The 14,924-nt window shown below is 43.0% G+C and overlaps 2 protein-coding genes and 1 pseudogene across 2 annotated transcripts; 1 reads left to right on the top strand and 2 right to left on the bottom strand.

Moving 5' to 3' along the window:
* Nucleotides 1-474: 474 nt before the first annotated feature.
* LOC135555502 (zinc finger protein 653-like) lies at nt 475-5,467 on the bottom strand. Its single transcript, XM_064987988.1, has 10 exons — nt 5,129-5,467; nt 4,859-4,896; nt 4,446-4,757; nt 3,763-4,298; nt 3,455-3,629; nt 3,215-3,305; nt 2,961-3,072; nt 2,676-2,790; nt 1,852-1,951; nt 475-1,630 (listed from the first exon to the last, which is right to left on the bottom strand). Exons 1-10 carry the CDS (start codon nt 5,422-5,424, stop codon nt 1,453-1,455), a joined length of 1,953 nt encoding a protein of 650 aa, XP_064844060.1. The 5' UTR covers nt 5,425-5,467; the 3' UTR covers nt 475-1,452.
* Nucleotides 5,468-5,504: 37 nt separating this feature from the next.
* On the top strand, nt 5,505-8,233 carry LOC135555238 (uncharacterized; annotated as a pseudogene).
* An 881-nt stretch (nt 8,234-9,114) lies between these two features.
* LOC135555503 (erythropoietin receptor-like) lies at nt 9,115-14,164 on the bottom strand. Its single transcript, XM_064987989.1, has 8 exons — nt 13,865-14,164; nt 13,351-13,486; nt 12,992-13,158; nt 12,738-12,889; nt 12,434-12,590; nt 12,206-12,293; nt 11,986-12,073; nt 9,115-11,817 (listed from the first exon to the last, which is right to left on the bottom strand). Exons 1-8 carry the CDS (start codon nt 14,112-14,114, stop codon nt 11,113-11,115), a joined length of 1,743 nt encoding a protein of 580 aa, XP_064844061.1. The 5' UTR covers nt 14,115-14,164; the 3' UTR covers nt 9,115-11,112.
* Nucleotides 14,165-14,924: the final 760 nt, after the last annotated feature.

Genomic DNA, 14,924 nt, shown 5'->3' with positions numbered 1-14,924 from the left:
GAATAAAACCCACCTCAAACCTGTATCTCAAATGGACCGTTTCAAAAATGCTTTTATTTCCTAAGAGGATGATGTCATTCCAACACAGAAAAGCTGCTTTTTAACATACTTAAAATAAATTGGAAGTAAAACTCTCACTTATATTGTAATTAATTACCCTATAGGTCATATTTAATAGAAATATGGAAACACTGGACAGATACTTTAATACAGTATTGTGGTGAGTGTATGATTTTAGCTCAAGTCTAATGACCATTTATATCAGGTTAGAGCATTAGCATTCAACTACCTTGACTTACTCATCAATGAAATTATTTAGAACATTTTTTCATACTAGCCATTGGTGACATACCTGATGTGTCTTACATTCATCCCACAATGCACTGAAAATGTGTTTGGCAGTTCCTTGTGTGTCAGTGTGACAACGCTCACATTATGCCTTTCCTTGCCACATCAGACAATCCCAAACTCCAATACAGTACTCCTTTTTTTATTTTACATTTGTCTCAAACAAATGTATCTTCCAGAAATATGTACAGAATCTATTTAGGTCATATTCACATATTTTACATTGATAATTTCAGTGATACAGAAAACAGGAAAAGAACATAACTATAAATTAGCGATTCTGCTTTGGAACTTTACAAAAAAAGGTTTTCAAAAACTACATTTGCCATTTTAGAACCACACGACAACATCACTCTGTTCATAGACACACAGCACAACAGACAGACCTGAAAGATGATGCAAGACTTTCACACAAAAAGACTACTTCTTGGTCAGGTCAACAACAAAAATGACCAATTCTCTATTTCAATGTAGGCAGCCACTTGTGTGACAACACAACTCTTCTTTCTGAATCCATTGACATGTCCTTTACATCCATATGCACATTGTTACAATTACTACTCAAGATGTCATTATCATTTCCCCATGAATATGTAAGTTATGTTAGTTTTGGCATTTTACCAGCAGGCATCAGTTCATGTACATGTATTGACATGAGAACACAAGCATGAACAAAAATAACATACTTTTTTCCAATAAGTACATTACAACTGTGGATGACAAGTGTATAAAAGTTAATAAAAAAGAAAGAATCTATGGATATGTTAATAATATGGTATAGACCGTATGGTTTAGAGGCATACAGCACATTATGTAAACAACTGTGCTGAAATGTACTATATCAACAGCTAGGCTGTCTCTGTGAGCTCTAAAAAGGCTGTGTCCAGCACAGCTTTGAGAGCAGGGTCTAAAGTCCATTATAGTGAGCGATTCTAAGCAATGTCCTTAGAGTGTTCATTCAAAAGAGCTGCTCTTTCCCCAAAAAGGCATACCCGCCTCTATGGGCACTCTTCTTCTCTTGTTCTTTGTGTCGACAGATTCAGTCCCTTTCTGGTCTGACCCTGACCAGTTGATATTTAGTGCACATTCCATCAGCACTGCGCCTCATGTTGCCTGTTTGTCTGGGTGGCTTTTTAACTTGTGGAACTTAACACTGTCAAGCTTTTCAAACCTCTTGCCACAGTGTTCGCAGGTGAAGTTGTAGTGGGCCTCGGGGGTGTGTTTCTTCATATGCCAATTGAGAGATGCTCGCTGGCGACACTGGTACCCACAGATCTCACACCTGCAGAAGAGGTAGAGGAGTGGAAGGAGACAAGAGATGAAGGGGAAAAAAGTAAGATGATTCAAATCAGCAGAAAGTATTTTTAGGAGTGCAATGTAGTCATTTCTGTTTGTGAGACAAAATTGCATATATTGTACAAAACCAAAATATAAAATGTTTAGAGAAAATTAAATAAACCGTCTGGGAGTAAAAACGTTGAGTGATCAAAGTGTTTCACTCACTGAAGGGGCGTCTCTCCTGTGTGCGTGCGCCGGTGAACCTCCAAGTGATTCTTCCTTTTGAACGATTTCCCACACGTTTCACAGATGAAGTCTCGGACTCCTACACAAAATTTGATGAAAAATGTATATCAAATTTTATTTCTCATATGAGCAGAATACAACTGGTGTAGTAGACCTTACAGTGAAATACTTACTTACAAGCCCTTAACCAACAATGCAGTTCAAGAAATTGAGTTAAGAAAATATTGACTAAATAAACTATAACGAGACTATATAAAGGTGGTACCGGTACCGAATCAATGTGCGGGGGTACGGCATCTGTGACAAACTTAGTTGAAAAATGAGGGGACAAAGTTAGTTGGGGTCGGGCACGGTCTGGAGGCGCAGAATTCAGATGCTTGTAATGTTGAGTCGCCAGGACAGCTCACAACTCATTTAGCCTCTCTGCTGATTGGGGCTCTCAACAATTAGATTTTATTTGGAAGTGATTATAGAATCCCCATTAGACAATATTGCTGAAAGCAGTCTGTGTATTTAACAGCCATTGTATTCGGTAATTCTACAGACCAGTGTAATGTTTGGAGATTTTACAATCAGGTCAGCAATCATTTCACGGGCAGCACGGTCAGATGCGAGGCGATTGTGAAGCATCACCCAGTAAAGTCCATGTGGTCAAAACCATCCGCTTTAGAGACAGGTTGACATTCAAAGCAGCATTATACAGTAGACAACATGGCAGGATACATATAAATAGATTACTACTAGCTCATGCGCCAATGTACAGTATATCAGTATAGCCCAGATTTAGAGTTGTTTGTGCCCACCTGAGTGGATGATCATGTGGCGATGCAGGTGGTTTGACAGATAGAACTTCTTGCCACAGCCGGGGTGGGGGCACACCTTGGTCCTCCCCTTCCTGTGAACCAGATTCACATGGTTCTGCATGGGAACATAAAACACATATTATGAATTACAGCATGAAATGGTAGTTACAGCAACATGTGTGCATTTCTATTTTCTTTATTCGTAACTTGATGGCACGACAAGGTCAAGGTGTTCCAAATCAAGGCAAAAGCTGAAGTGTAGAGTGCCTAAAAGGGCCTATTTACCTGAAAGCTGCTGATGGCTACATAGACTTGACTACAGCCTTCATACGGACAGTGGAACATCTTGAGCATTCCGTCTGCCTCGATGACAGGACCTCGTCTGCTCCTTCTACATCTGAAATAGAAAAGGGAGTGATGCCCGTGGTTCGTCTACAGAAGTGCTCTGAGGAAGTCAAGATGGGAATGAAAATGGCATGCCCATATAAGTTTGTCTCTACAGATGTGATCCCCATAATTCTCCATGCTGGCCACTCAACCTGCTTAGGCCCCTCTGTAGCTCCCTCTCACAGGTCGGCTCCAAGCCATGAGACTCAATACTGGGCTGGAGCAGCTCCTTGTCACTGAGGCCTGAGAGAAACCATTGGAATAGCAAGCTATTCATCATTGATTTTTGTCAAAGTCAGTATCCTTTAAATCAACATATACAACAATTACAGCATATTCTAATGCATTGTCTGTCGGCATAAGCAAAGGCTAAAATACTGTGCCAGCAGTACCTGTGATGGAGTCTTCCTCTGTTGTCTTAAAGTCTGCCACTGACTGGCACATTTGGTTGTAAGCCACGCCCTCTATGACAGTGCAGGTGACCTCCTCCACATCTCCGCCCCCCATGTTGAGCTGGATGCCCTCGGATGCCAAAGCCTCATAGCTGGGGCCAGTGATGATGATCAGCTACAAATGACAGGCAGAGGGATATTGGATAGGCTACATGTTAATATTACTATATAAAGGCAGTGCTTTCAGGAACAACAGCTACTTGATTGTGATAAAATTCCAAGACAAATTACTAATGAGTATTTTAAACCTGAGAACCGTCCAGATTTCCTCGCTGGTCTGGTATCTCACAGGTGGTCCCCACAGTCTGTAGTGTCTGAGAATCAAATAGCTCCCCTTGCCCAGGCACCTGCATAGAGGCTGGGACTGGATGGAGGTTCGTCTGAGTGTCTACACCAACTGTGTCACCCAATGTCTGTGTGGTGTCCTCCTCATCGGCTTTGTCCAGTCTGTCAGTTAAGGATGCAGTCACTACAACACACTCGTAGCCATCTTGTGATGTACCCACTCCTTCATCTCCCCTGTCTCTTCTCAGGTCCTCCGCCTCCTCCTCTGGGTTGATGTCCTCCCCTACAGCATTGTAACCTGTCTCCTCCTCGTCAGACTCCTGGGCTTGCTGTCTGCCTGCCTCCATCACCACCTCCCAGACAGACTGATTCTCAGAGAGATGCTCCATCAGTGGAGTGTCCCTGGATGGGGCCTCCATCCCTGGGAGCTGGCTGAGAGCCGTGGCCTGCTCCACCTGATCCATAGTCACCGGGGCTTCGGCCACTTCCAAATCCCCTCCTGCATCGAGGAAAGACAAGGGTACAGAATACAGATGCATTTAAATACAGGTTACCTGGTTTGTCAAATCAGTGGTTCCCATACAATTACATGTGACCCAGAACAATTAAAAGCCAACTTAGTATCTGAATGTTCTGTATCTCTTACCAGTGAGCTGTCTGTGGGCATCTGTCTCTCTCCTCCTCCTCCTGGTCATGATTCCTCCAGTTTCCTCTGTCCTTGTGTCCCTGTCAACTTCCTCCTCCATCTCTGTCTCCATCTCAAGCTCACTGGCCCCTCTTGGTGGCGAGGAGAGGTGCTGCACAAATGAATGGTCAGCATCACACTGCCAGATAGCAGAGGTGGAGAATCCAGGTTGGGGTTCCAGAGCTCTGAGCTGCGGTTCATGTGGACAGGTCTGGGAGTGATCCTGGTACCAGGTCACCATGCTACAAAGGCTAGACACTCTCTCATTTTTCCCTGTAAGAAAATAAGTATCACCAGTGACAAATGTATCAATCCCTCATGTAGGGCTACTTTTCTTTATGGGTAAATGTATCAAATGTGGTCTTTTTTCTTACCTATTTTCAGTTTTGTACATACTTCTGGGGTTGTCTTCCTAGCGGCCAGGAATATAAATATGACAGTGACGTTATTGCATGAGGATACTGTGTTAACGTTAAGCACTATTGAGTTGATAGCTCGAGCTAGCTAACCCAATTGATTGAAGGAGGTGGCCTGGGGAAAGGACTCCCATTTAACAGATGACAAGAGAGGGGATAAACTAGCTAAACAATATTAGTTACTAGCTAGTTTGATATTCTGATTTTATGTATTATTCGTAAACTTACCCTCCGTATTTTTTCCGGTATATCTCCCCGTACGTGGAGTTGAGCAGGATTAGGTACTCGGCAAGTCCAGCGTCACTCAAACTCGTTCGCCGGCGAAGCTCACTCCAAACCTTGTGAGATTCTCCAAGATAAACTCGCCTAACATCATACTTCTTGCGGGACTCGAGGCGTCTTTGTGCTCGGTCAGAATCCGTGAGCCTGGGACGGCCTCTACAACGCCTCGAAATTGATTTAATTTGATCCCCGGCTTCTTCAGCGTCCAGGGGACCCTCCTCTCCTCCATAGCCATCCGCCATCTTGACAACAGCTGTCTGTTGTTGTCATTCCTAGCGGAAGTTGTCTTACAGGAAGTGACACCACTTGGCGGGAAACGAAAATGTTCCCTTGCACATCATGCATTGAGCAGAACGTTTTATCAACGATAAACCAAGTGCATACATGTAGATAGATAGCTAAAGAAAGATATGGCGGATATTTTGACCCTTGTCTTTAGAATATTTAACCAACACAATGGAAAAACGAAGGATTTCAAAATGCAGTGCCTTGGTGGTCGGAGACTGTAGCATCAACCATTAGTTGCTGATACTTGAAGCGTGACGGCTGCCTCTGAATTGGGGCTCAAAGTCTCATTTTTCACTCAGGTTCAAATTCAGAGCCTTCCAGGATCATTACAAGAATCCATGTCCAACCTGAGCCCTGACAATTTGAAGGTAATTATCTATTCACATACTACTAGGCCGACCATTTCGAATCTCACCATACACTCTCTGCTATGCAATCTGGTTTCAGAGCTGGTCATGGGTGCACCTCAGCCACGCTCAAGGTCCTAAACGATATCTTAACCGCCATCGATAAGAAACATTACTGTGCAGCCGTATTCATTGATCTGGCCAAGGCTTTCGACTCTGTCAATCACCACATCCTCATCGGCAGACTCGACAGTCTTGATTTCTCGAAAGATTGCCTCGCCTGGTTCACCAACTACTTCTCTGATAGAGTTTAGTGTGTCAAATTGGAGGGTCTGTTGTCCGGACCTCTGGCAGTCTCTATCGGGGTGCCACAGGGTTCAATTCTTGGACCGACTCTATTCTCTGTATACATCAATGATGTCGCTCTTGCTACTGGTGAGTCTCTGATCCACCTCTACGCAGACGACACCATTCTGTATACTTCTGGCCCTTCTTTGGACACTGTGTTAACAACCCTCCAGGCAAGCTTCAATGCCATACAACTCTCCTTCCGTGGCCTCCAATTGCTCTTAAATACAAGTAAAAAAACTAAATGCATGCTCTTCAACCGATCGCTGCCTGCACCTGCCCGCCTGTCCAACATCACTACTCTGGACGGCTCTGACTTAGAATACGTGGACAACTACAGATACCTAGGTGTCTGGTTAGACTGTAAACTCTCCTTCCAGACCCACATCAACCATCTCCAATCCAAAGTTATCCCACTGGCTCCATGTCATCTACAAGACCCTGCTAGGTAAAGTCCCCCCTTATCTCAGCTCACTGGTCACCATAGCATCACCCACCTGTAGCACGCGCTCCAGCAGGTATATCTCTTTGGTCACCCCCAAAACCAATTCTTTCTTTGGCCGCCTCTCCTTCCAGTTCTCTGCTGCCAATGACTGGAACGAACTACAAAAATCTCTGAAACTGGAAACACTTATCTCCCTCACTAGCTTTAAGCACCAGCTGTCAGAGCAGCTCACAGATTACTGCACCTGTACATAGCCCACCTATAATTTAGCCCAAACAACTACCTCTTTCCCTACTGTATTTATTTTATTTATTTATTTTGCTCCTTTGCACCCCATTATTTTTATTTCTACTTTGCACATTCTTCCACTGCAAATCTACCATTCCAGTGTTTTACTTGCTATATTGTATTTACTTTGCCACCATGGCCTTTTTTTGCCTTTACTTCCCTTATCTCACCTCATTTGCTCACATCGTATATAGACTTGTTTTTACTGCATTAACTCTGTGTCGTTGTATGTGTCAAACTACTTTGCTTTATCAGGTCACAATTGTAAATGAGAATTTGTTCTCAACTTGCCTACCTGGTTAAATAAAGGTGAAATAAATAAACTACCTATCTAGTTTGGTCCAGCAGTTGTGTTTTTTGGCACTACCTTGATAAACATGAAATAACATAACACACAGCACCACACTCCCTATTGAAATCATTGGTCAGCCCACTGACCTAACAATGTCTTATGACATCAAGCACTTTTATTTTGTGTCATGTTCAATTGGAATATGCAGCAAGTCAATTATACATTTGTATGTACTTTGTTTGTGAGGTAGGCCTAATGATGGATGCTTATCTCTTCTCACTATCCTGCCTCCTAAGCAGATAAGAGAGCCCACTCTAAGTACCCCTAATCAGTCACAGAGATGTGCATCACTTATCAGCACAAAACATGCCTGATGGGCCCACTGCCAAGTTCTCCCCAAAAATCAGAGGGAGAAAATGTTTTCCTGAAAATTCCAAAGCAAACAGTTCTGATTATTGGCATGACTTTATTGCAGAAAATCAAGTTAGCTTCAGGACGTTGCCTCTTTACACGAATCAGCCTCTGGATCTGCTGCCCCTCTGTCGCTGATCATCGTGGATGGACTGGAGGGTTACCTGCGCGTGCCTGGGGTGAGTGGTGGCCTTCAGCTGGCGGAACAGTCCTCTGCTGCACACATCTCTGCTCTGCTGTATGACATGGCTGCATTTCTCTCACAGACTTTGGAAGAAAGAGCCGCTAGTCTGGCCCCCTGTCGGGTCATAGCCTCGTTCCAGTCCGAGTGGGAAGGGCATGCTGGTGGGGACTCCTCAGACCCTGTCCTCTCAGTGTTAGACCGCTACTTTCAGGTTAGGTGTACCTTGGACCAGGACTGGAACTCTGCCCCTGCTGTAGCAGGACCACGGGACACGTGGCATGTTTACCTCTGGTGCTGGGATCACAGAAGACCCTATTGCTAAGGATGAGGAGGACTCAAGTCTGGCACGAGAATGGCGTCTGGTCATTTGCCCCAATCGCTCAATGGAGTTTACAATGGTTTGAAATCTATTAAATTACTTCACAGTGGACGAGGAAGAAATAAAAGACATGCAAAAAAGTATATACTTATATCAAACAATTGTATTCCCAAAGACTGAGATGCAAGGGGAACAGTTTTTTCCAATGCACAAAATGGTTTTCACTAGTGTTTACAAAAAGTTTTCAGCAAAGTTTTTGTGTGAATTAAACCACTCCTCCGACTGAATCGTACCGTTCCTGACTGCTTTGGCACAATATATTTTTAGTCTGTTCTCCTCCCTTGCCCTGTTGTCTTCTCTCCTACACAATGTGACTTCACATTCAACCATTCAACTCCCCTTTACATTACTTTTCTGTCTAACCGTTGTGCCTGTGGTGCTTTCTAAGATCATTTGTAGAGGGAAGATTAGGCTGATGCTATAGACGGGATAGCAGAGAACGTCACGAAAACGATGCGCACGCTTCAATGGGGCAGAAGGCCATATGTTGTTGTCATTCTGGGTGGCCAGATAGCTAGCAACAATGACAAGAAACTGCCATGTGGGGAATCTTAAGTGTCTTGTTTCAGCTAGTTTTATCTTACCATGTCTTGTTTTGACTGATGTCACGTCTATGCTAATATGGCAAAAATTTGCTAGCTAGCTAACCACCAACTGTAACTATGTATTTGAGACAAGTGCTCATTGTACAACTTTATTTATGTTTTCAATAAACATTGGAGACAAAATATAGTGTACATGTTGTCAACAATCTAAGTCAACCCTGTCGATTTTGCCACATAGTTGGGCACCTGTCGGTTTTATTGCTAAACAACCAAACCATCTGTTAGCTGTCGGACAATTAGAATGTCTCCCCACATTTTTCTCAACTAAAGGACAACAAGTACATCAAATGGTGCACAGTTTACAAGCATTTCGCTACACCCGCAATAACATCTGCTAAATATGTATATGTGACCAATAACATTTAATTTGCTTTAATGCCATACATTTTTTAAATCATATTAGTACAAAAAAAACAACATTGTGAAGATATCAAATATAGAAGCGCATCAGAATTGATTAACATTTATGTTATATTTCAGGCATTATATTGACATTTTTGTTGACCATAAAGAGATACTGAGTTACAGAAATGATAGTTTGTCAGAGGTTTCGTGTAGGTAATCATCACAGTATTATCATAACATGTAAAGAAAAAGTCAGGAAACATTCACCAGTTTGTTTAGAAATTAACACTAAAATAACTGAAAAGCAAAGGGTTTAAAGATAGACAAATTAGGAACTAATTAATATTCCAAATGTTAGTAAACTAAAAATAAACAAAACATGTTTGATTGGAGCCTTTATTCTAAACAAATTTCACATGGGTTGTTTTTAAAAGATTTTCCCTTATTTACTAGGCTATGTTCTATACCTGTGTTCTGTGAGGGGATTGTGCTCCTCATCTTATCTGGACAGATCAGAACCTCATCTCATTGTGCTAAGATCTAGGTCAGTCATATAAGGAAAGTTGTGAACTTCACTTGTTATGACATCAAATACCCTTTTCCCCAATGCCCAGGCTACTCAACTACTGTCCACATTCTAAGGAACGGGACGATATCCCTATCTTGGCAAAGAAACAAAACATGAAACAGATTTAACTTCTTTAGGAAAACCACCCTAATGTTGGAAACAAAAAATAATTTTGTTGTCATCCACGTTTATTTATTTTCCAAGCTATAGCGCATAATATTTCACATATAGCAGGCTTCTAAAGGGCCAAAGAGTTTAATCTGCTTTGTTATAGTTTTTCCATGGAAAAAATATTGCGATACTCTACCACCCCCAAACTAAACTCTGGCCCTCGAAGCCAGTTCAACTGCATGTTTTTATTGTTCCCCTCTAGTCAGGGACTGATTTAGACCTGTGACTCCAGGTGTGTGCAATTAATCATCAGGTAGAACAGAACCAGCAGGCTCCGGACCTTGTAGGGTCAGAGTTGAGTATGCCGACCCTACCACATTGAATTGTCATATTCACATGTGCCTATATATACAATTGTATTCTTTACCAATGGACAACTTAAAATGTGACAAGCTTTTTTCAATCTACCCATGTATTTAGCCAAATCACAATTTTTGTTTGTTGGGTGGGTGGGAAGAATTACCTACATTTTCAACAAACTGGTGTGTATTTAAACCAAAAAAATAACATTTTAATTATTTACAGTTTCAGCAATTATGGCCTCTCAAAATGTATGATGATATGTAAGATTCAATGAGGTGACAATTAGACAGATATTCATACACTGGAACCATCATGACTTTTACAACATTTGTTGATCTAAGCATTGCAATGCAAGAGGTGTACAATAGCATCATACTGAAATGTGACACATTGCCTAAACACATTCCTGCACATCCTACAGTACCTCTTCATTCTCGCAGGAGCTTCATGTTAAGACCATGGCTACATCTTAGTGATACTCTTGTACAGTACACAATAGACAAACACAATATTTACAATTTAAGTGTCAATTTTATCTAGTTATTCCAATAAAAATATAGAAAATAACCTTGTAAATTGACCTACAAGATCCAGTGATTTAAGAATATACACATTACACATGTTTTATAATATCAGCTTTTGAGTGTTTTAGTTGTTCATGTATTTCTCAAGCAGCTGCCTTCTGTTTGATGGGATATTGTGAGAATGAGCTTGTGACATCCAAAGAAGTATGAAATCCTTATCAGGGATACCTTTGACTTTTCCTCACCAAAGGCTTTGAGCTTAAATGTTGCTTTGTCTGTTATCTCATAGTTATGAGAGTAGCCTACACCCTGGCTTTTTACATTCCACTGACAAGAAGATGTAGAAGCCTTGGCCAAACATCCCAACTGTTTTTCAGCTTCAATGGACCTTTAAGCCTCAGTTCATAGCCTGTAACATAGCTTAGCCTTAATTCAGAATGCAAAGTGGATGGGCGTACCTATGGGTCTTCTGTGTGCAGGGATCTCGTTCTTGTACTCATTGGTATAGATAACTCCCTTCCCAACGTCATCGATCTTATTCGAGCTCATCGGACTGTAATCCATGGAGACGCCTGAGTCGGCCCCTGCCATGTAAGTGTACCCGGGGCCCTTGGACGGCCAGGTGTGGTTTGGGTACTCAAAACTGGACTGGGACGAGAGGCGGCCCGATCCTGAGCTCTGTTGGACGGAGCCCAAGTCTGATCGAGATTCAGAGGATGTCCTTCCAGAGGCAAAGAGAACCTGCAGGGGCAAGGTTTCTTCCAATATGTCGTCCAGAGGCTCCTCCACACTGTGGTTCTGAGCATTGAGGGTGACATAGGCATCATGGGACTCCAGTAGAGAAGACTGGGTCCAGGGTGCAGGGTGCTGATGAATAGCCCGGAGCTGGTCCATCGGCCAGTGCTCCTGGGGGTTTCTCTCCACCCCTCCATCAATGCAGGATCCACCCTCCTTTAGCTTCTTGTCTTCATCCTCCTCCTCACCAAGTGCCTCTGAGGCCTTGGGTGGCAAAGCGGAGCTGGGTAAGACGGGACCAAGGCTAACCTCTGAGAGCACCTCTAGTGGCGCAGGGAATTCCTCGAAGTAGAAGTAGGTTGGCCTCAACCATAAGCCTCCAGTGCTGTGGCCCAACCACTCCTATTGACAAACCAAATGAGAGAGGTTCAGGAGTCTGCACTAGTATTGAGTCAAGATGAACAGACTACAATACACACAAAGGATATAGATAAGCACTGCACAGGGTACTTCATACCGAGTTTCATATTCCAAGGATGCGAAGAATAATACTGGATTTATTGGTCTCACCTGAAAGTCACCACCATAAACCTTAAAGAGGCCTTGGAACTTGCTTTCAGGGGTGGGAATGATTGGCCAGATCTTCTTCAACAGGAACCTGAGGACAGTATTGTACAGTCTTATTCCATAAATACACCACTGAGGATGTCTCTACAAAGGAGATCACTAAAGAGTGTAGTTACAGTGGTAGACTAAGAACATTGGAAACTTGTTGTTTATGGTAACTGACCTGCGATGAGACATGATCACAAGGAGAGACAGCAGGGTGAGGACGAGAGAGATGATGAGACTCAGGGACACGATGAGAGGGTCCAAGTCTGCAAATAAGATAGCACAGCAACAAGGTTACACCAGGGATGAAATCCAAGGGAGGGGATCCCTCACAAATAGAACAAAGATGTTTAGCTCACGAGACAAGCGCATTATTTTGGTGTCCGTGTGAATGTTTGAAGCTTACCACCAGGCATTGTTTCCATCAGTACCGGGTCAGTCCAGGCGCTCCAGTAGCCGCTGTAGCTGATGCCGTCCAGTTTGACACGAATGCGCACCTTGTACTTAGTGCCTGACTGCAGACCACGCAATATGATCTCAGAGCTGGCTTGCACCTCCTCCACCTGAAGACGAGATGATAATGCATTGTCATTGACACGTCTCTGCCGAAGGCCAAGAAAGGAACGGCACCATTATTCACAAGAACTTCAAACGTTTCTCTTGTCTGGTAACAAACTTCTACCTCTGATATGAGTGTGTGTTGTTCATACCTTTCCAATGTGGCTCCCTGCCATGGCGTAGCTGACCTCGTACATCATGCTGTCACCCATGTACTTGAGAGAGGGAGGCAGCCAGCTGGCCTTCAGCTGCCCCTGCATCCCTGTACTCGTCAATGTCAGATTGGCAGGCGGGTCTAACAGGACTGACACACAGACATGAAAAGAAAATGTCATTCCTAAATCCTGAGAAAAAACTAATGGAATAGTTCCCAAAAGTCACCCACAACCAAAACTCTATAACTCACAGACAACTTCAATGAAGAGACTGCGGTTGTGGATCAGCAGGTCGTCCCGAAACACCCGGATGTCAAGGGGCACAAATAATTGAGTCTGGGACAACCTGCAAAAATACAGCCTCTTGCCACCTGCTGCTGGTAGGGCAGTTACGGAACACTCACTGCTGTTCTCATTCCTGCAGAGGAGGAGAGACATTTGGATTGTTTTCATGTTGTATCAAGTTTCTAGGCTAAATGGAAAATTGAGGTGATCATTCTTCAAAACACATGTTCATAGCAAGTAGCTACCCTCTACCAAGACAGGGTGATAGGATATGGTACACGTAGCAGCAATTATTAACTGAACGCTTTGCCTGATCATGACGTACTGGTATGTGTATATGAATGAATATTGGTCAGCAGAGCCAGCCCTTTCCTCATCCTCCTCCCAGAAGCAGGTGAGGTCTGACATCCCTTCAGCAAAGCACTTTGGATTCTCTGGCTCAGCGTGGAGCACCAGAGCCACTGTGTGGACAAGGGAGGGAAGTCTTAGTTCACAAGGAAAATGTGTGTTGGGGCATTATTGGTTTTAACAATTTAGTAAACACAGGTGAAGACTTAAAGTAAGTCTCCAAACAGCTCCAGAGGAATGACTATTGATGATTAGTGATTATTATAGCTATTTTTAACAGCTATTAAATTGACCAAATTGTGCAAGGAAACACAAAAACTTTTGACAATTGATAACCCGTATGTATCTATCTTAACCCAAATCTAAAACATCAAACCTATTATGTTGAAATACAAAATATAACATGATTGAAAATAAGCGTTGTAATTGTAAACACTTGTGTTACAGAAGGTGAAGAAAACAAGTAGGCTATTTGGGGAAATGTGTCCTACCTTTAGTTTCCAAAGCTTGTGCACCATGCACGATGGATGTTTTCTGAGCGCAAAATAATACACAAAAAGCCAACAGCTTATTCAGGTTATTGTTTGTCATCTTTTTGTCTCCTCTGAGAACAAAGCGGCCTACGCGTTCTGTTGTACTGCATAACTGGTAGGCAACCAGCTCCAAACGTCTGTTTTCTCCATCTCGCTTCGTGACAGTCTGTCTCTGAGATACTATGGATAGTGCAACACAGTTGTGCATGCATCACAGGAGATAAGGTGTGAGCGGGTGTCCAAGCCAAGCTGTTTACTTTTTACTCAAACCCAACTGTAGAGGTGGAGCATACAACATATTTTCACTTATGTCTGTGGGCGGGACTAGAGTAAGGTTACAACATGCTTCCATTGGAACAATATGTCCCCCCAAAACACAGGGAACCTTGGAGAAAGCTGAGAGCCACAACACAACTCTAAGTGACAACTGCATTTAGTTGTAGTGGGTATTTTTTCAACATGCATAATTGAGGTTCCTTATTGTGAGGAACAAAGGAGGCTCGTGGCAGACATACACAGGTAATAGGGTAGGCCTAATAACTGAAAACCCACATGGAGCCAGTGAACTCACAATTCGGCATAAACGGTCTCTTATCTCTGACCTACGCCCATGTTTTTGAGCTCGACCTGCGTTATCTGTATTGCAAGGGGTAGTGTCCCGTGATAAGCATGGGGGCGTTTAGGCTCATCCCAACCCTACATAATTTGAATGTAATTTAGCCTGGCCTTACATCACTTGACTTTAGTGGGCTCAGGCGGAGGATTTCTCATTTGGCACTAAAGAAGATCACTGATAGGCACCAGTATATGATGTAAGACTACACTATGATGTAAAAATATAAAAGGTTACAAAACATTGCAAGTAGATTAACTGCAAAGGACACAGAAAGGATGTGGGTAACTGGCAGGTGACAGGAAAGGGCACCAGGAAACTTCTTATTGTTGAGGAGGACCACGGCAGTGTGGTTTTCTGTGTCGTTAGATTAACCCCCCCCCCCCCATCCAAATGGGAAGGGAG

The sequence above is a fragment of the Oncorhynchus masou genome, chromosome 15 (assembly GCF_036934945.1).
Source record: "Oncorhynchus masou masou isolate Uvic2021 chromosome 15, UVic_Omas_1.1, whole genome shotgun sequence".
Classification (NCBI taxonomy): domain Eukaryota; kingdom Metazoa; phylum Chordata; class Actinopteri; order Salmoniformes; family Salmonidae; genus Oncorhynchus; species Oncorhynchus masou.
This window is presented reverse-complemented; position numbering and strand designations above follow the sequence as displayed.

What these genes read in the sequence shown, in the direction of transcription:
- LOC135555502 (XM_064987988.1), bottom strand. Translation starts at nt 5,424, where the DNA reads ATGGCGGATGGCTATGGAGGAGAGGAGGGTCCCCTGGACGCTGAAGAA. An exon ending in TACCGGAAAAAATACGGAGG is followed by an intron (nt 4,897 to 5,128) that starts GTAAGTTTACGA and finishes CCTGGCCGCTAG; the next exon opens with GAAGACAACCCCAGAAGTAT. An exon ending in GAAATCTGGACGGTTCTCAG is followed by an intron (nt 3,630 to 3,762) that starts GTTTAAAATACT and finishes TGTCATTTGTAG; the next exon opens with CTGATCATCATCACTGGCCC.
- LOC135555503 (XM_064987989.1), bottom strand. Translation starts at nt 14,114, where the DNA reads ATGCACAACTGTGTTGCACTATCCATAGTATCTCAGAGACAGACTGTC. An exon ending in TCTCTTCATTGAAGTTGTCT is followed by an intron (nt 12,890 to 12,991) that starts GTGAGTTATAGA and finishes TCTGTGTGTCAG; the next exon opens with TCCTGTTAGACCCGCCTGCC. An exon ending in CAGGGAGCCACATTGGAAAG is followed by an intron (nt 12,591 to 12,737) that starts GTATGAACAACA and finishes TCTCGTCTTCAG; the next exon opens with GTGGAGGAGGTGCAAGCCAG.